Source organism: Lagopus leucura, unplaced genomic scaffold (genome assembly GCF_019238085.1).
Source record: "Lagopus leucura isolate 7727_CA_CO unplaced genomic scaffold, USGS_WTPT01 Super-Scaffold_702, whole genome shotgun sequence".
Taxonomy (NCBI): domain Eukaryota; kingdom Metazoa; phylum Chordata; class Aves; order Galliformes; family Phasianidae; genus Lagopus; species Lagopus leucura.
Window position 1 is genome coordinate 11589228 of NW_024962254.1, and position 20674 is coordinate 11609901.

Below are 20674 nucleotides of genomic sequence, written 5' to 3' on the forward strand. Positions count from 1 at the left end.
TAAGTATAAGATATATATTCTTTCCATATATTAGGTGACTTCCAAATTCATTTCCCTAACGGGGACAAGGCTGCTGGAGCTGCACATCTCCAACTTGAACCAGTAGTGGGGCTGATTGTGTATTCCCAGTAGGTGCACGAACACCCACATACAGTGCACATGTACACCACTGGCCACACAGAACACTGCCAGCAGAAGCACACACAACAAACAACGCCAATGGTCTCATCCTCTTTCCCTTTGTCAGTGATCATAATGAAGTGTGTAATAATGCAAAATATGTACATATGCCTGATGTGGATCCCCTACCAGCTAGGCTTTAAAACACAGTATTTCTACTCGTTGGCTCGGGATCCCTCATATTCCCAGCTACTGGCATGCAGACATATGAGCTGTTGAGATCACTGCCCCACCTCAGCAGTGGCCTCACGAGCTCATGTGTGTACACACACACCTATACAGACACACACACATTTATGTACACTCTCACACACACTCTTCTGGTAACTGGGCTTAATCTCCCAGGCCATCTAGTAGCTGATCTTGGATCTATTATCTACCATTTTGTTCTTGGGATGACACAATGACTAAGGTACACATGTGCATGCACACACTCGGCCACATACATGTATGTTGACCCCAGGACCCTACAGTCTATCAGGTGCTTGGCCTTGGACCCTCTTACTCCTCTGGCAGCCTGTTCTTCCAGGTGCCTCACATAGTAAATCGTGTGCTAACCTGGTATGCTCTTCTGCTGAATCTCATAATGTTTTCCATACCTCTGATGCAGAAACCCCTTCAATCTAGTCTGCAAGGTAGTCTAGTTACTTCCATTGTCTCACAATGATGAATTTCACAATCTGGATCGTTACGTTTGTCACCTGAGACAGCCGTGGGAGAAGCTAATGCACAGTATGCATTTCTAACTGGGTTATGAGATCTCCCCTATCATTGCACCTCATGTTCAACGGCAGGTTTTACTGGAAGTTGTTTTTGGCAAAAATGTTTGGACCAACTCTGTCCACTAGTAAAAACAACCTAAAGATATTTTACTTCCAGAGGATTTTTTTTTTGAGTGGTGTATGAGCAGTGATTAGATGTTTGTGATTTAGTTATATGCCAGAATTTTGAAAATGCTTTCATTTATTTTTATCTTTGTACGTTTTGTAGTCAAGAATGTATGAAGATGAACACATACTCCATCTTAGAACATGACAGAAGCTTTAGACATTTGGACTTAGACATTATTTAATTTTGATGTTTCAGCCACTCAGTTGTATTTAAACTGCCTTCTGATTTCTGTTGAGTTCTGTATCTTTTCACATCTTTGACATTTGTGTTATCGTGGAAGTGTTTTAGGACTTTGTTTTGTGTTCATAAAGCCAACAAAAGCTCCTCTGCCTGAGAGAACAAGAAGTCATTAGTTCTAGAGAACTGCAGATTCGATCTATTCAATGCTGTATTTTACAAATCCTTTATTCTCAATTTTAGTCTTTTCAGATTAGCTACTAAATTATTTTTAAATCCTAACTCAAATTTGAGTTTTAACCATCTTGATTTGTTTTAGATACCTGAAATGCTTTTATATGATGATGGAGAAGACAAGACTGAAAAAACACACAAAGAATTTAAGAAAAAGCATTCAGGTAATATTTTGGTGTAGCAGCTGGTTGTTACAACTTTTCATTAAACACCTGTGTCCTGTGTTGGGCATAGATGACGGCGTGGGTAATTCAAGTAGGTTTTTGCTAGCATATTCATGAACTTAAGTATTGTCCACATGGGAGGTATTTTTCATTTGGAAGCATTAGTCTGGAAAATATATCCTGGGGCACCAAACCCAATCTCCTACTGATTATACTGATATATTCCAACATAGAATGTCCTTTGATAGTCTCATTCCCTTCAGCGAGAGCTCTTACATCAGGAATGCTTCATTTTCACCAACTGAACTTCAGGTTGTTAGATGCCATTTAGACACTGTCTTATCTTACAAAAAGATATTAAGGGCCAAGTTACAATCAACAGACATATTTAAGAGGCTTATTGGTGTCCTTCCCATGAGAGAGTCCCAGCTTCCTGATAGAATGCGAAGTTTGTCTTATAACTGGGACAGACCCTTCCTTCAGTTATCCTTCATTTTATCTGAACGTTCCAATGAAGAGAGCTATCTGATTACTTACATCCTTTGCTACATGAATAGAAGGCAGTTTCATTCCTTACACTTACATTTGTTTTTATGTAGTTTTGAGGGTAGGATTTGCTTTCATACTTAAATCAGATTTCTCCCAAAAGTGTTCCTCAGTTTCACTGAAATCAATCTGTGCTTTTTTTCTTAAGGTTTGTAAGTCTAACACTGCTATCAAGAATGATTTCCTACTTTTATCTGCAAAAAGAGGAGGTACTTGAGTACCTTCATCTGATGTCTTTCATGCTAACAATTGAGATATAGTTATGCAAAGTATCTGTCATGCAGAGACTTTCACATGGTATTCCATATCATGTGACTACAACACATGATTTTAGCTCCTGTTGTAACATTTGAGACTTGAGATTTTATTGAGAAAATTCTGTATGCCTGACTTATGTAGAATGTATTTCTGGAATTTCATCATGTTAAGTCAGATCCCGCAATACAAGGGGAGAATCCCAAAATGCTCCTGTGCTTGTCGGAATAGTTCCAAATTTGTTTTTTGTGTGAAAGTCCCTAAGAATCATCACAGAATCACAGAATTGTAGGGGTTGGAAGAGATCTCCAGGGATCATCGAGTCCAACCCCCCTGCCAAAGCAGGTTCCCTACAGCAGGTCGCACAGGTAGGCATCCAGGCAGGTCTTGAACATCTCCAGAGAAGGAGACTCCACAACCTCCATGGGCAGCCTGTTCCAGTGCTCCGTCACCTCACTGTAAAGAAGTTCTTGCGCACATTTGTGCGGAACTTCCTATGCTGCAGTCCAGCTGATGGATCAGATCCATACCAGATCCATACCATTACTTTTTGGGCTTGCTTTTCTGCATCAGTGCATAAATGGATTAACAGAAAAGATACAAAAAATGAGTTACTTCATAGTTGTTTGACAAATGCAATTTACTCATACTTATTATTTCTTGTTTTGGTTTACCCTTCTCAGTTCTTTCCCTGCCAGTTACAGTTACATGCAATTGGAATTCTTTGGTTTACTGGGGTTGAATTGAGGTAATCCATTTTAGATATCTAATATTGGACTAAGTAGGAGGAAAGGTAGAATATGAATGTGCCTATGTTTGATACTTAACAGAAAGAAGTTTGGTTTTTAATGCTAAAGTAGTTGTGAATACCAAGTAACTTCAGTTTATTGTAAGTAAAAGCTCATTTTTGAAATAATATGAGTTTATAATAAGACTTCAATTGTAACCATTTTAAAAATAAGGAGCAGAGCATAATCTAGGGGACCCTTCAAACACCCAACTTGGTAACAGTACTTTTGGCAACTTTTTCTAAAATATTGCTCTAATTATCACTGCAAAGTGTAGGAGCCAACAGGAATATAAAATGATAAGTTGTTTGTTTGGGGTTTCTGTTTTCTAAATGATTTTCCTAAATGATTTTATTATCTATGTAACAAATTTTATTGTACAGACAATTCAGATTTTTGGAAGTCATTTCTGGTAATCCACGAGTCGTGTAAAATGTATGGAGCAACGCCTAGCAGATACATGACATTCCTTAATGTATACAGTTCAATTAACAACAGTAAAAGAACAGAGCTGATAAAAAGGCAGAACCACTTGCAGGTATGTATTTAAAAACATTTTTAACACACAGCTTTTCAAAATGCTCTCACATTTGAAAATGCCTTGTATGCTATTTCAAGCTCTAGGTTAGATACAAGGAAAAATCTTTTACAGTGAGGATGGTGAGGCACTGGCACAGGTTGCCCAGAGATGTGGTGGATGCCTCATCCCTGGAGACTTTAAAGGGGAGGCTGGATCAGGTCCTGAGCAGCCTTTGTATGTGTTCCCTGTTCATTGCTGGGGAGCTGGACCAGGTGGCCATAAAGTCTCTGTTATTCTATTAGGAGCTGTAGCTGCTAACATGGCTGTGTAGGATATCCTGCCTGCAATAACTAATGCTGTGATTTCAGATCAGGAATAGTTTGAATCTTAATGTACATCTCTGTTTAAAAACCTTAGGGCTAAGGGTGGTACCTTCTTTTTCATTCATATTTTAGCTCTATTAGAATGGGCATGTCTTCTTTTAAAAGTAAAAAGTATTTGCAAAGGCTTTAGGTTTTTTTTTTTTTGACATTATTCATGTAATGGAGTTGTGTTGCAAATGAGGCATCATCTTTTGATTATTTAAGTTCTGTCTCTGATTGTATATTAATATATAAATCTTTATGTCTATACAGCAACTTTCTATTTTGTGTGATTCTTGCATCCTTGTATAGTTCAACAAGCTGTAAACTCCTTAGCCTCATGGTTACTTCTGTTGCCTTGGTCAGAATTCCCTTTTTTGTGGCTTTGCCTCACTTAATGTTTCAGACTTTTTCACACATTGAACCTGTATGCAATTAGTCTCACAGATGTGGCTTTGTTCCTGTTCTCTATGTGTACCACACTACTTTTGAAACATGCTGGCTTTCCGTGAGTGCCTCCTTCTCTTCACAATGTATTTTTCTTAAAGAAGAGTCCCTGTAGGTCAAAGCTTTTCCCTTTTAGTCTTTTTACTTTCACCTTCTTTTCTCAGTCACTCGTGCTATTTGTTCTGAAAGCACACTTGCAATGCTTTCAGCTTTGCTTAAGAAGTGGTTCTTCTTAAAACATCTCTCTGAAACAAGTTACCTCTTTGCCTTAAATTCTGTGTTCTTTCTATTCATCTTGTTAATAGTTTTCCATCTCTGTAGTAAGTGATTTACAAAGGATTTAAGTTTGCAATGTCAGAAACTGCTTACTTACTTAGGTAGTAGCTCTGATTTGTTTGTGACAAACGCTCATTTACTTCTTGAATTCTTTGGGTAAAGAAAAGTAAACATTTACAAGAAGATGATGCATATGTATCCTAGATGAAACATTCATTTTGCCTTTAATACATTTTTCAGAAGTGTTGAATTCTGTCTTCTTGATAATATGAATAATTTAGAAATTGTGAATAAAGAAATGGGAAAGATAATTGAGGCTTTGTTTTATGTACATCCAGGTTCTTTAGAGAAGGCACGAATATGTAGAAATAGGATAACCTAGTTTGATTCCATTTAATTTTTGTTGATTTGCTATTAGAGGAAATAGAATTACAGGGAATTAGTGTCAGTTAACTGAAATGTTACTGAATTAAATAGAAAAAAGATTATGAGGATTTCATATTCAGGTTTTTGATGTAGTGAAACACCTTATATGAACACAAAAGAGGTTTCAGCTCTCATTTTTGAGTTGAAATCTACAGGGGAGTGCTAAGAAATATGCATTATATTTTAATAAATTAAAAATGAATAATATTAGTCTGCATCACTGTTAGTCTGTGTGTACTGTTTGTAACCAATCTTCATTTAAATCTATATAAAATTCCATGCTAAACAATTGCTTCTTACAAACTTTTTTAGGCAGGTGTTTCAAAGCTGAACGAAGCTAAAGCCCTTGTGGATGAACTGAATAAAAAAGCTGGAGAACAAAGCATTTTACTCAAAACTAAGCAGGATGAAGCTGATGCTGCCCTTCAGGAAATTACAACATCTATGCAGGTATTGTAGTGATCAAATCAAAAATGGAGGAAAAAAAAAAAAAGACAAAAAACTCCATGGCTGCCTGCACTTTGTGTTGTTTTCAAGGAGAGCTAAACCTGATGATTTTACAGTAAGTTGCCTAAGGAAACTTCTGAGTCTTGGGGCTTGAATAAATTTGTTGCAGAAAAGAGGATTTGGTAACTTAAACCATGTCTGAACTGATTAAGAAGAGATCAGAACCACTTTGGTACCAGAGTAGCATTTACTACTTGAGGTTAGTCTGTAAGTTTTCCTAGGAGTTCATAATCTAAATTGATCTGGTTTTACATTACTTTTAACAATATGAATAAAATACTAACAAGTAGCAGTATTTTAGGTTACAAATCCTATTAATTGAATTTGTGGACCCTTAAAAAATGTGTCTTATGATGTTTAATCCTCTGAAGTTGACTTCAGATAAAACTGATTGTTCAGTGTTTATCACTCCCTGAAATATCCATCTTTCAGCTCAGAGGTGGATCTGTTTTTTGAAGAGGTAATTTTCGTTAGTAGTATTTTCTCAGTTAAATAAAATAACTGTTCAGAACAGAGATCTCTGCAGAAATCATTAATATGGGATAAATTATAACAAATCTGCTCTCACTGCACTGTTTTAGCACTGTGCTACTCTGATCAGTCTGAAAAGAGCTTAAGTAAATAATCTCAAGGAAGAGAGATTTTTCTGTATGCATTAAAGTAGATACATGTTCTTTCAAAGCATTTGGTTCACAATTGCTTTCCATTTTTATAAGCCCACTTGATATTAGCAATTTTTTTTTTGTATTTTTAGTGTCTATCTACTTACTGTATATTGTATTTGAATAATTATCATTGGCTTGATAAATTCATTGCTGGCTTCAAAGAATTTTTGTATCGTTTCCCTTGATCTTTTAAATCTATGCCTGCTATTGTCCAGTAGTTAACTGCTACCAAAGCAACATGTGTTACATTGTAGGACAAGGGCAAAAAGTAGGTAAAAAAAAAAAAAAAAGACATGTTGGGTCTGTGAATATCAGAAGGATTATGATAGAATTCTGATTTAGGTTAGCACAAAGTGCAGGTGCCCTCTAACATTTTAATGTCACTTCAAATGTTCCAGTTTATGTAAGAGAGAGGATTGTAATGCATGGACTCCCTTTATATTCCTTCTGAGCAAGGCTTTTGACCTACAGCTGAACTTTAAGGTTTTCTTATTCAGAGCCATCAGACAGTCCTCATACATTTCCATGAAATATCTGAGCCAGTTTTATGTAGTTACTATTTTATAGTTTTGAGTGACATGCTTTTATGGACTTCAGTGACACACAACTACAGCTTACGTTAATTACTCAGAAAGATTATTAAGATTTTCTCTGCTTCTACACTTCTATTTTTCCTACAGGTTCAACTCAGCTCAACAATTGCTGGTTATAATAATGTGTTGAATACTGGGAAATGTATAAAAATATAAACTCTGACCTTTGTTACCTTGGATCTTTTAGATGAATTGAGCCTAGAATATTATACACTTATTTTCTGCATTTATCCTCCATTACTTGTTTTGTGACTGTTTCTCATAGTTCCTGCTTTTTCCATTAACTTCACATAGTATAGAGTGTCTTACTGTAATTTTATATGTCACCTATTTATTGTTGTATTGAAGTGCTCAGGAGATGACCACTCTGTGGTAAGCAGAATGAAAACTCTGGAAAAAAAATGTGAAGCCATTCACCTTGTGCTCTGTGTGTAGGTTGTTAGAGAGGTGGGTGCAGCTTTACAGGTAAATCTTGTAAAAGTATTTTTAGGATAACAGTTTGTAATTTAAACACAACTGTATCTTCTAGAATCATTGAAAAGGTGAGTTTCAGTGCTGACATGAAAGAAATAGAAATGTGAGCAGCTTGCATTTCACAGAGACAAAGATAGGGAGATATTGCTTTTAAGTGTATGAAGTATGTTAGAGGCTGTCAGCCTTGTCCTTATCAAGGAGGTCTGACATCTTCATGCAGGAGGGAGTATCAGTCATAGGTAAGGAGAGAAAAGTTTCTAATGAGCTTAGAAAACAGAGATACTGAGCTTGTCTGTGATACACCAAACAAAGGGAAAGAGGCACAATAATATAAAAAGATGCTTAGTCATGTAATTCAATTATATGAACATAAACTTCAGACTAATGCTTATGGTTTTTTTTTTTTAGAAACGACCTCTAGTATGAAAAGTGGTTTTTTTGTGCTTGTTGTCAACAGCAAATTATATTATGATGAAGACTGTAAGGAATAAATGACCTGAAAATAAAATTGATGTAAATTTGAAAATGAAAGATATTCTTCTTTACAGAGTGCCAGTGAGCAAAAAACAGAGATGGAAAAAATAAAACAAAGAATAGCAGAAGAAGCTGCAGAAATAGAAGAAAGAAAAAGAAAAATTGAGGATGAACTGAAGGAGGTTCAGGTAAAAACTGCTAAGGAAAAATTTTGTTTTGTGGTGTGATTTGGCTTATTGAAGGTTCTGCCGCGCAAAGTGTTTTTGTAGAATTTGTCCTATTCCTATTTCTTAATTTTTCTTTAAATTGTTTAAATATTAAAACCTTATTGTGTTATAAAGCAGTTAATTCTGTTTCCCAGATTTATGTTGACATTTGGACATTGAATCTGTATTCTGTTTGGTCTTCATTGCAGAAAGTCTTTTCAAATAACATCCACCCTCTAGTTGCTATTTCTGTGCTGTCATGGTTTACTGAGTTCCACAGACTTTGTGGAATATTTTTGAGTTATTAATAACTTCTATAGACCAGCTACAATATTCCTTGATGAAACTGGAACAGAGTTTGTACTATAGGCTGGATGGAAATAGTTTAATGAGATGATTTCCAGTTATTGCTTAATTCTGGAAGCTGTGTATCCTATACACACTATCCTATACATGGCACTATAGCATACTGCTTTGTTTGAGACAATTTGCAGCCTTTAAGCATCATTTCTGGGGGGAGTAGGTATGTCTTGAATCATTTCTTTTATAGTCTTTATTTTTCTTGCCTTGGCAGTCATGTAGAACTACAAGCTTAAGTTAACACCTTTTCTGTGGTCACTGATAAATATACAAGATGTGCAAAGTGTGCACACCCTTAAATAGTTCTTTAACTTCATTGCCTCTTATTTTTTTTTTTTTTCTTTTTCTGTTTTGTCAGTATGGATGATGTCTTTCTGGACTTGTTTAGAAACTGTCGAAAAAAAACTTTTATGACCTCTGTTTCTTCATAACTTTACTACATAGATATCCTGAAGCCTAGATGTAAATAGCAGTTGACACCGTTATTAAAACATGCCCATATCACAGTGAACGTAGAAGAAGTGAAAGAGCAAATATGGTTGATACTGTTATCTGCATGAAGTTCATAAATTGTAATGCTGACTGGAGAGTTAGAGAATGTCAAGATAGCAATGGTTTTCTATGGAAACACACTGATCGCTTAAAATAGTTGTTTTTTTAGTAACTTGTGCGTATGAATACACATCAGTAGTGGCTGTTTAGACAATAAAGTGTTTAATGCTGAAAGAAGGAAGATACATGGAAGCCAAAATGGCAAATTTTCAGTTTCTAATATTCTCATGTCTATTTTGATTATGTTTTTATTTTCTAAGCCCCTGGTTAATGAAGCTAAATTAGCAGTTGGAAATATAAAACCAGAGTCATTGTCAGAAATTCGGTCCCTTCGAATGCCCCCTGACATTATCAGAGACATCCTAGAAGGAGTTTTGCGGCTTATGGGGATTTTTGATACATCATGGGTGAGCATGAAGAGGTGAGGATTTTATTTCAGATCTGACCTTAAGACAATAATTTACAATATGAAATGCTTTCTGCCATCGTCAGGAATGATGTGTGTGCAGAATTCTTTAGTTTCGTATGGAAATAACTTCTAACATTTGCATTCTCTTTCTTTATTTTTTTACAGTTTCTTGGCCAAAAGAGGAGTGAAGGAGGACATTGCAACCTTTGATGCCCGTAACATTCCAAAAGAAATACGAGAGAGCGTTGAAGAACTGCTTTCAAGAAACAGAGCATCTTTTGATCCTAAAGTAATTTGTGATGCTGTTACATGAAATAAATAAAAAATAGCAAAATAAAACCAACAACAAAAAAACCCATTACATGCAATTAAAAAAGGGGAACTAATGATTATTAAATACATTAGTGATCTTTAAGACCTAATTTGGCAGTAGCTAGTAGAATTCTTAGATACTGGTTTGTTAGTTTTAAAGGGAAATTTGTGATTGTCTGGAAAAGAACAGGATGATGATTCTTAAATTCATTTAGAACTTCATAATGCCTATGGAGCTTCATAGTTGTAAATCCTTTATTTTCTTTGCTAACCTACAATATAAACTCTTAGTAACAATATGAAAATAGCATTTCATTAGAGAAGTTGGCTATTTGGTAAATTTGATAACTGGCAAATCCGTTGCAGTTAACTTATCCTGTATTTCTCTCATTTGCATTATATTTCGAGGATTTTCTTGTAACTGTTACTGATTTTTATTTTATTATTATTATTATTTAGAATGCTAAACGAGCCAGTGCTGCAGCTGCTCCACTGGCTGCTTGGGTAACTGCTAATGTCCAGTATTCCCATGTTCTGGAACGAATTCAACCTTTGGAAAAAGAAAAGGCTGTCTTGGAAGCGTAAGTTAGACACTGTTATAAAATAATCATGCTTAATTCCAGTAATGTCAGAGGAGACTAAGAGAACTTGAAGATTGTTAAGAACAGAAGAAATAAGAAACTATAGCTCACTATAAAGTATTCTTATTAAGTATTTCTGTCTCATGCTGAGGCAGAATCATGTCTTTAAGTAAAACTGTGTCAGTATGTAAGAAAAAAAATATGATTTTATTTTTCCTGGAAGCTATGCTTTAGATATCTTTCTGCCAGTCACCAGTTACCGGTCTCTGCTGAAATGTGTCTAGGAGCAATGAACATCATTGATATGCATAAAATCTAATTCTGTTGGTGATTAACTCATGCAATTATATAGAAAGTGTGATTCCTCTTTTTTTAGGTGTATACCAAGCATTATCAGTTTCTCCTTATAATTGCAATGATATGAAGTAGTCTTATGAACACCCATAATCCGAGGAATCTGTACTGGTTGTTTTGCTAGATCTTAAAATGACATATTGGAAGAATTTTATTTGATCTCTAAAAATACACTTCAATGTGATGCATTTGTTCTGCACTTTTAAAGATAAGTGGTGAGAAACATTAAAACATTTTAAATGTGAAAGTGAATTTTTGCTGATACAGATCACAAGAAGGAATTGTCTCTGGACTGTCTCCATATGAATTATTGTTATGTCACTGTGACTATTTTTTTTCCTTTGGATCCATTGTCTTAAAATAAGTGTTACGTTTTTTAGTAATCTCAAGAGAACTGAAGGCAGAAAACTGAAGTTGGAAGATCTTCTGAACTCTGTTGGTCAGAAAGTATCAGAACTGAAAGATAAGTATGTTGGTTTTGTTTATTTCAAGAGATAAATAAAAGCATTGATGAACAGTATTAATATTGAAATTAATGTGACCAAGAATACCTCCCTGCCCTGTGAGACTTGTACCTCATTTGAAGCCATAATTAGGCTATCTATACAATCAGTAGTAGTTAATAGATACTATTAGAATGCTCTTCATCTTGCTGATCAGATGAAATGCTCCTTCAAGTACCTTCTCACTAATGAATGACCGAGTTGGAAACCTTCATTCTAGAAGACAGCAGATGTTAAAAATGAAGTGTGTATCTCACAGTATAAGTCTAAGAAAACTTCTTGTAAGGGCTAGACTTGTTAGTCTAGAAAAGAAGGGGCTGTACGGAGGCCTTATAGAATCTTTCCAGTACTTAAAGAGGGCCTAGAAGAAAGCTGGGGAGAGACTGTGTATCAGGGAGTGTAGTGATAAGGCAAGGGATAAGGACTTCAAATTCTATGGGTGTTAAACATTAAAAAATAATTTCTAAACTTTGTTGCATTGGGCATATTTCTATTTTGCAATAGTTCACAAAATAGAGTATTGAACTGTAAATTTAAAGGTTAAGCAATAACTTACCAATATTCTTCTTTAAAGACTTTATAGATAAAATTTACCAAAAGGAATTACAAATTCATAGCATGGTGTTGAACTTGCTGCTGGCTTGACTAGGTGCAGAGCAAAACTTAACATCAACTGCTAAAGTGAAGTCAATGCTGCATAAGTATGGAGAGGAACGATTTTCAGACATATTATATATGTATACTAGAAATGTGTTTTTTGGTCTCTTTTGTGTTTCTTAATTCTGTTAATGGCTTGTCTATCATGAGAAGGAAGCAGAAAGTATAAAAGAGAATTGCTGTTGTGTTCTTCATGAATAATTAATATGACAATTTCAGTCAATTAAGCTACCTTTGAAGTAACTGTCCATAATTTTAGTAGTTCATGATAGCAGTTATAAACAATAATTGTTTTACAGGTTTCAGAGTAGAACAACAGAAGCAGCCAAACTTGAAGCAGAGCTAAGTAAAGCTCAGAAAACGTTGAAAGCTGCAGAGGTACTGATTAGTCAACTTGACAGAGAACACAAAAGATGGAGCAACCAGGTTAGTGAAAATTTTCATAAAATACTTCTGATTGCTGATATTATAAAAAGTCTTTGCACTGTTTTGAAGATATGAGATAAGCAGCCAGTCTGTTAAGTATACATTCGTTTGATTTCTCATCAGAAATAATTTTGAAGTGTTTAAACTGAGATGCATCAAGTGCAGCATTGCCAACTCGTCAAAGGAAATGTCTGTCCCACTCTACAGTGCACTGTTGTAGCCTTGCTTTGAGTTCTGTGTGCTGTTTTGGATGCCACAGTACAAAAAGTGGATATCAAGAAAACATTCTTCACGAGTTGGGTGGTCAGTCATCAGAACAGGCTCTGCAGGGAAGTAGCCATGGCACTGTGCTTGCCAGCATTCAAGAAGCATCTGGAAAAGACTCTCAGACATATGGTGTGATTTCTGAGTGGTGCTGTGTAAAGCCAGGAGTTGGACTTGATTATCCTTATGGGTCTCTTCCAATTCAGAATATTCTGTGTTTCTGAAGTTAGGGTTGAGTATTATGAAAAGAAATGGAAGATTTTCCTTTGCAAGTAGCTTTTCAGGTACTCAACCTGCAATAGTAGGGCTGGGCAGATTTGAACCTTTGTGTAAAGACCTCTAAGAATGACTCTTCATGGTTCTTCACTCTGGTATGTTACCCCTCTCTTTAGAAAGTTACCTTACTGTTGATGGTGTGGGATAGGTAGACATATTAGTATACCTAACAAACTAGCAGTTACATTAGCCAGGAACTCATAGTCTTGACGATAATTTTTAATTAAGGGGTAAAAAAGCTGTATTCATTTCCCTTTAAAGTAAAGAGAAAACGTTGCTTTTGTGAGCACGTTTTTTTAAAAATCAGTTTGATTAAATAAAAATGTGGCAGTGCTTACAAAGTGCAGATAGATTGTTCAAAGATATGTGATAAATGTATTTTGTGTGTCGTCAGTGAATCACATTTCTGATTATAATAAATACCTACAGTGTTTGCTATCAGAATCTCTATTTTGACATTGACTAACTGATACTATAAGGGCACATATTACTTATTTTCCTTAAATTAATATGACTTATCCAGTAGCTTGTAATTGACATACTGAAGGGTTCATAAGATTGAGTTTTTTAGGATCCAAATTCTCAGGAGTATCTGTCCATATGCTATAGCTCAGAGCTAAAAAAAAAAAAGTTTTTCCACATTTTCAAGTATGTTTTGCTGTGAGCTACATATGGTTATGTGAAATGCAAGGGGAGTGACTGTCTCACCTGTATTCTTCATGGCAGGCAAATTTAATTCAGACTATTTGATAACTTATGAGAAATATTAACATAGTTTTTTTTTTTTTGTTAATGTAATACATCTATCCATTATGTACTCTTCTTTTCTTTAAAGGTTTCGGAGATAAGAGATGAACTGGCCACACTGCCTAAAAGAGCTCAGTTAGCAGCTGCATTTATTACTTATCTTTCTGCTGCTCCGGAGGATCAGAGGAAAATAAGACTGGATGAATGGACCAAATCAGCAGGCCTTGAAAGTAATTTGTGTGTGTGTGTAATTAGGCTTGATCAAGGAAGTCTTGGTGTCCCCAAATGAAAAGTGACTGTATTCATTCTTATTCAATATGCAGTTGTATATAGAGATGGACTATTTATTGGCATTATTCTATTAATTCTTAAGATTATAAATACTTTGTTAAAAAAATATTTAACCGCATAGTCCTTGCCTAGAAAGTAACATTTACATGGATGAATGTATTCACATTAATAGTTGGAAACTTGCCTACGAGTACTGAATGCTTCTGTGTTTCCTTTTGGTAAGTACTTACCACAGAATCACAGAATGGCCAGGGTTTGAAGGGACCTCAAGTATCATGAATCTCCAATCCCCCTGACAAATGCAGGGCCACCAACCTCCCCATTTAATACTAGACCAGGCTGCCCAGGGCCTCATGCAGCCTGGCCTTGAACACCTCCAGGGATGGGGCATCCACAACCTCTCTGGGCAGCCTGTTCCAGCACCTCACCACTCTCTCTGTAAAGAATTTCCCCCTGACATCCAACCTATATCTCCCCTCCCTCAACTTAAGACCATTTCCCCTCGTCCTGCAGTTATCAACCCTTTCAAAGAGTTGATTCCCCTCCTGTTTGTAGGCTCCCTTCAGGTACTGAAAGGCTGCAATGAGGTCACCCCACAGCCTTCTTTTCTCCAGGCTGAACAAGCCCAGCTTCCTCAGCCTGTCTTCATAGGGGAGGTGCTCCAGCCCCTTGATCATCTTTGTGGCTCTCCTCTGGACCCTCTCCAACAGCTCTCTGTCTTTCTTGTACTGGGGGCTCCAGACCTGGGACACAGTACTCCAGATGGGGCCTCACAAGAGCAGAGTAGAAGGGGACAATCACCTTCCTGTCCCTGCTGGCCACCCCTCTTCTGATGGAGCCCAGGATACCATTTGCTTTCCGAGCTGTAAGAGCACACTGCTGGCTCATGTTAAGTTTTTCATCCATCAGGACCCCCAGGTCCTTCTCTGCAGGGCTGCTCTCAAGGACTGCTCCTTCCAGTCCATATGGATGCCTGGGATTCCTCCGGCCCACGTGCAAAACTCTGCACTTTGCCATGTTGAACCTCATCAGGTTCACTCAGGCCCACCTTTCAAGCCTGTTGAGGTTCCTCTGAATGGCATCCCTTCCTTCCAATTGGAAGGAAGGGATCTGTCTGTATTAATACCACCATTTTTTTATAACATCAGCTAGATATTAGCATTAAGTTCAAGAAATAAAATAGGGAAAATCTATAGACTTGCACTACATTAAGACAGAATCTTCACTGTATACAAAGTGGAGACTTTAAAATGTGCAGACTATAAATATTAACATAATATTAATATTAATTTAATAATAATTATTATTAAAATATTACAATCTTTCTTTTAACAGAGTTTGATTTACGGCGGTTCCTGTGTACAGAAAGTGAGGAGTTAGTTTGGAAAAGTGAAGGCTTACCTTCAGATGATCTTTCAATAGAAAATGCTCTTGTTATCTTGCAGGTAAACTTATTTTTGAATATTGGAAGTGTTTCAGCTTCTGCAGATTTCAGTAACTTCATATCTTTCTGGAATTATGAACAATTTAATTTTCATAGTTTTATTACCATAAAGCATGCAAAGATAAAAGAAAAAGAGAAACAAGTATTTATGTATCAAAATGAAACAAAAACAAACAAACAGTTGAGGGACACAGGGATGTGCTTCTTCTGTATTATGGTTTTCTTCCAGATGTCGAAGAGATGAAACCTTCTGTCAGTCTTTTAGTCATCATTAACAACAATATAAATGGAAGACTATGTCCTATAAACATGCATTTGGCATGTTCTAATACTGTTTTTGTTTTGAAAACAGAAAAGGAAATATGCAGATGTTGTTCAAAATATCTGGATGTGAAATCCTTAAGTGTTCATCAGATTAGCTGTGTGACATAGGACATAAAATGCCATTCATTTAAACAAGTAGCTAATACCTGAGAAAAGAATTATAATAAATTATATTTAGGTCACTGTGACAGTAGTGCCTCCTATTTATTTCCATGGAAACTACAACATTCTTGACCCATTCTTGCTGTCACCACTGCTGAAGCACACCACTGTGCTCACATCCCCTGTTGGTCAAGCAAGCAACAATAAATGTCAGTAGATGCAGTTTTTTCCACGAGGAAGAATTCAGTTCCACATCTGTGCTTCATGTGCACTTCCATGTCAGATGTCATTTTATCACGCTGCCTCTCTGCTGCCATCTGTCCCATGGCAACAAAATGTAATGGAATATTGGTGGGAAGGCTCAGCCTTTATTGCCTTACCACCAACATCTGCACCCCTACATTGTGGGCCAATGTAAGAAAATAGAAGGCATTACTTTAAGAGCAGCCCACAAATTAATATATTCATGATTATTATAACATAATTGCATATGAATATGTGACAGTAAATGTACGTTATGCAGTTGTGCACTCATACAATACTGTAGTTATAATGTAGTTATTACATCTGCTGGAAAATAAAGATTTAATGCCGTTCAAGAGAGGAGAATTAACATTTGCCACACATATTTTGCTTGAATGACTGATGGTTCTCAGAAACCAGTTACAGCCTCTTCACCAATTTAATTCTGATTTATCATCTTTATATGAGATCTAGTTATTCCTTTCTCACTTTGATTACAAAGTTCTTCAGCAAATATGATTTTGTACTCTCAAATGTACTTAAATGTTGTAACTGTTTTTTTTTTTTTTTTTTTTAGTTAAATATATTTCACTTTGTGTAAAGAGCTTTTATCAAGCCATTCCTCAGCTCAAATTGTTTTCCTGTGCATGTGCTTTATTCAGCATCCTTTTAAAACTGGTAATGAACATGATATTTTAGTTACATCCTTCATAGAACAGTCATCCAACTGTTCAAAAGAACGATAAGATAACAGTGTTCTACTGCATGATTTCGTTTTTCATTATTGTTATTATTGTTATGGTTATTATTGTTAATGTAACAATATAGTAAAATTAAGTATATAGCAAAACATCCTTAATATCACTGTAGAGAAAGGAGACTAAATTTGATGATTTTTCTTTTCCCATTCAATTTAATTCTTAAATCAGATTTTCTAATTTTTTTTTTTTTTTCTTAGAGTAAAGTTTGCCCTTTTTTGATTGACCCTTCATTCCGCGCTACGGAATGGTTGAAGACACATTTGAAGGAATCACGTTTGGAAGTTGTTAACCAGCAGGTTCAGTATTTTCTTCTGTTCTTCTGGTCTTACAATTCTGTTCTTCTTGAGAACACTCAGTTCCAGACTTTATAGGGAAGTTCATTAAGTGTTGTGTTGACTGTCAATAATAAATAGGTCATATTTAGATAACGGTGATTCTTACTTGGTGCTGGTAATTTCTTTACTGTGGGAGAGTATCAGAGTATTTAAAATTGAGACTCAACATCATTGTAGTATTACTTCTTGAAATTTCTTTTTGTGTCCTCTCCAAGAATATAGTATTGCTAAGAAGAAGGGAGATAATACAAGATTTTAAAAAGGAGGGGATTTCTTTTTTGTATTCTCGGTTGCTCTTCTTTGGATTTCAGGAGTACATATACGCTTTTTCCCTATGATTTTTATGTTGTGTTTTTATCTACATTGGAAATATTAGGTTACATTCCACTTCGAGATAAAGACACCATGTCAGTTAACATGGGTGGATAGGCTTGTTTCATTTGCACAAATGTTGGCAGGCTTATGGTGCTATTTAGAAGTCTCTTGTTGCACTGCACCTGGCCTCAGGGCACTGCATCAAATGAATGATGGTAGGTCTTACAGAGATCCCTGCAATCCACATGGAGGTGTTTTGTTTGCTTTCAAATGGTACTTTAATAGCAACTGAATACTTAATTACTCAGATTGGCTTTGTTACCCTTAGGATTCTGCATTGTTTTGGATCTCCAGTGACTGGAGATGAAATGGAATCTTAAAAACCAAGTGTATGTTTAGATGCGTGCAGACAAAAGCCTACAATTTGATATCTTAAGATGAATGTGAATCCTGGCTTTAAGTCTTGATTCATTTTGTCAACATAGCTACCTATTGATGCTCTAACTAGTCAGAACTTCCAGATACACCAGACAGACATGACACAAGACCTGTGGTAGATCTGTGGTTGCTAGGCATGTTAAATAGGTTGATTGTGTGTCAGTAGCTGAATCATTCCTTTACCAGAAAACTCATTCAAACGATATACTTCTGGCTGCTATGTGATGCTTGTATTAGAACTGAATAGCTGTACTACTGATGTATAGATTCAGATTTCTGTATGGTGCCTTTCTATTCATTCCTAAAGTGTTTTAAAAATAGTAAAATGTTTACTTCTTAAAACTATCATCAAAGCTCTAAAAATAACATTACTCAGAGGAATTTGATTTCATTTGCCCAGGATACCAACTTCCTAACAACCCTTGAGCTGGCAGTGAGGTTTGGGAAAACTCTTATTATACAGGAAATGGATGGAATGGAACCTGTACTTTACCCATTGTTAAGAAAAGATCTTGTTGTCCAAGGTAAGTGACTAAGGTCTTTAAAAATACTTGTTCAAAGCTTTTGAAAGCTAGATCCATATAGATCTTATAAAACCTGTGGGTTTTTTTGTGTTTGTTTTTTTTTTTTCTGAAACCCTGTGTATTGCCTGGCTTTTTCCTCTTTAATGTGCTGCTAACATTTGAAATATGTTGGAGGAATGCTCTTGTTTGCTAAGTTGAAAAATACTGGGAAATATTTAAAAATTTTTTTCAGCTGGAATTAGAATTGTTTCCGTAAACTCTTGTACAATTGAAATTTTAGGTTAATTTCTAGTGGTAATTTCAAACACATGGTTTTGGTAGGTCTGTGCAAGTCCAAATGGAAAGGTCTTTTTGAAGAGGGAGAACTGGTGGCTTTTTGAGTCATTTCCGTCACTTGACTATCAAGTACACATCTCCTGTTTGTGAGAATGTGGAGATGGTAGTGAGGACTTGTCTGCATCATTTGCTTGTGATGACTGTACATCTTTTCACTGCGTGGAATGAAATGAATTTAGAAAAAATGTGACTTTGTATGCTACAGTAACTTTGTCCTTGTACGGATTCCATTTTCAACTTGACATTTTTACAACATAAGCCTACAATTTATTCTGATCCTTGGCACAGAAGCAAAATTGATATGTGATTTTCATCTGTACCAGTGTTTTTAGCAAGAGATTTATACTTGCAGCGTTCCTCATCTTTCACTCCTACTGCTAAGAATAGGGAAGCAACTAACTGTGCCACTTTAGAAAATTCTCTGGAAGAGAAGTTTTCACTTTGAAACTTTTCCTTCTTATTTTATTATCAGGAGGCAAAAATCTTTCTCTAGTCATGCCTGTTAGAGTCTTTTTTGACAAGGCTAGAATGGAAACCAGCCCGCAGTGTAATTCTATGAGAAGCACGCTGAGAAATGTAAAAGAAGTATCAGTATAATATAAATTGAAACTGTGACAGCTGGAATTAAAGTGTTTATTTCCTCCTGGATTATAGGAAATGAGTTTGCAGTAAAAAAAATTATGAGATATTTCTTAATGGAATATTTCTCTTTTCATCTAATAAGTATATATTCAAGGATCTGTAGTTTTATACTCTTTCTCCATAAGAGTGTCACAGAAAATAATATTTTAATGGAATTATGATTACACAGCAGCATCAAACTTGTAAAAGAAATGTAACAGATTGAGAGATAACCTAATGCTTTGATATCACTCTCAGAAAATATTGAACCTTCTTATTTAGCCAGTGTGTGTGTATGGCAGAAATGATTTTATAGAGTGGTACACCTGTGTGGGAAAGTAAATATGTTTAAATTATGACAGTATTCTTAGACAAAAGAAGAATTATCCAGTGTGTCTTCTGTAAGGTTTTATCTCCTATCATCATTAGAAGATTTCAAATATTTGTTTGTAGTAGGTTTACATAAAGGTGTTTGTTTGTTTGTTTGTTTGTTTTTTACCATTTATGCTTTATTACTGGGTAATAATAATTAAATGAACCTGGTCAATTAAGTATTTTCATCATGTAACTTTCACATGCTATGCTACACTATTCCATTTTTCTGTCTGACAGTGCAGAATAGGTTATGTTCCATCAGTTTTTATTTATTAGTCTTTATAAAAATCATTTATAAATTGCTTGTAAGTTATCTTTTAATCTATTGGTCATAACAAATAATACAAATGCTTACATTTACTCTGTGACCAATCTATAATTATCTGAAAATAATAAGTATTTTTAATTTACAGGACCCCGCTATGCAATACAAATAGGTGAAAAAATGATAGATTATAATGAAGAGTTCCGTCTTTTTCTATCAACAAGGAACCCAAATCCCCTCATCCCACCTGATGCTTCTTCTGTTGTTATGGAAGTCAACTTTACCACAACAGGAAGTGGCTTAAGAGGACAGGTAGGCAATTAAAGCAATATCTATGTATGTTTATATATATATAGATAATGAACATTCATAGGTACCTCTAGCTTTTGGTAGAAGCTGCATGGTACCAGTTGTGTTAATGGGCATGGAGATATTTTCTAGCACGTAAATAGAACTGGTAAAATCAATGCTGATATTAAATTGAAGGTTTAGAATCTTGTTTTTATACACTATAGGAGCGGGTCCAGTAGAGGGTCACTAAGATGGTCAGAGGGCTGGAGCACCTCTCCTATGAGGAAAGGTTGAGGGAACTGGGCCTTCCAGTACTTGAAGGGAGCATATAAACAGGAGAAGGAATGGCTGTTTATGAAGGTGGATCGAGATAGGACAAGGGG

At 35.6% G+C, this 20674-nt stretch overlaps 1 protein-coding gene across 1 annotated transcript in view; it reads left to right on the forward strand.

Annotated features, from left to right (window-relative positions):
• DYNC2H1 (dynein cytoplasmic 2 heavy chain 1) overlaps window positions 1-20674 on the forward strand; it is a 138895-nt gene that overhangs the window by 43656 nt on the left and 74565 nt on the right. Inside the window, exons 53-66 of the mRNA XM_042862562.1 lie at window positions 1568-1646; window positions 3619-3773; window positions 5579-5716; window positions 8054-8167; window positions 9358-9518; window positions 9672-9795; window positions 10278-10399; window positions 11134-11220; window positions 12213-12339; window positions 13715-13856; window positions 15253-15362; window positions 16989-17087; window positions 18280-18403; window positions 20149-20312. Of these exons, the coding sequence (XP_042718496.1) occupies window positions 1568-1646; window positions 3619-3773; window positions 5579-5716; window positions 8054-8167; window positions 9358-9518; window positions 9672-9795; window positions 10278-10399; window positions 11134-11220; window positions 12213-12339; window positions 13715-13856; window positions 15253-15362; window positions 16989-17087; window positions 18280-18403; window positions 20149-20312 (1746 nt within the window). The remainder of the gene's footprint in view (window positions 1-1567; window positions 1647-3618; window positions 3774-5578; window positions 5717-8053; window positions 8168-9357; window positions 9519-9671; window positions 9796-10277; window positions 10400-11133; window positions 11221-12212; window positions 12340-13714; window positions 13857-15252; window positions 15363-16988; window positions 17088-18279; window positions 18404-20148; window positions 20313-20674) is intronic.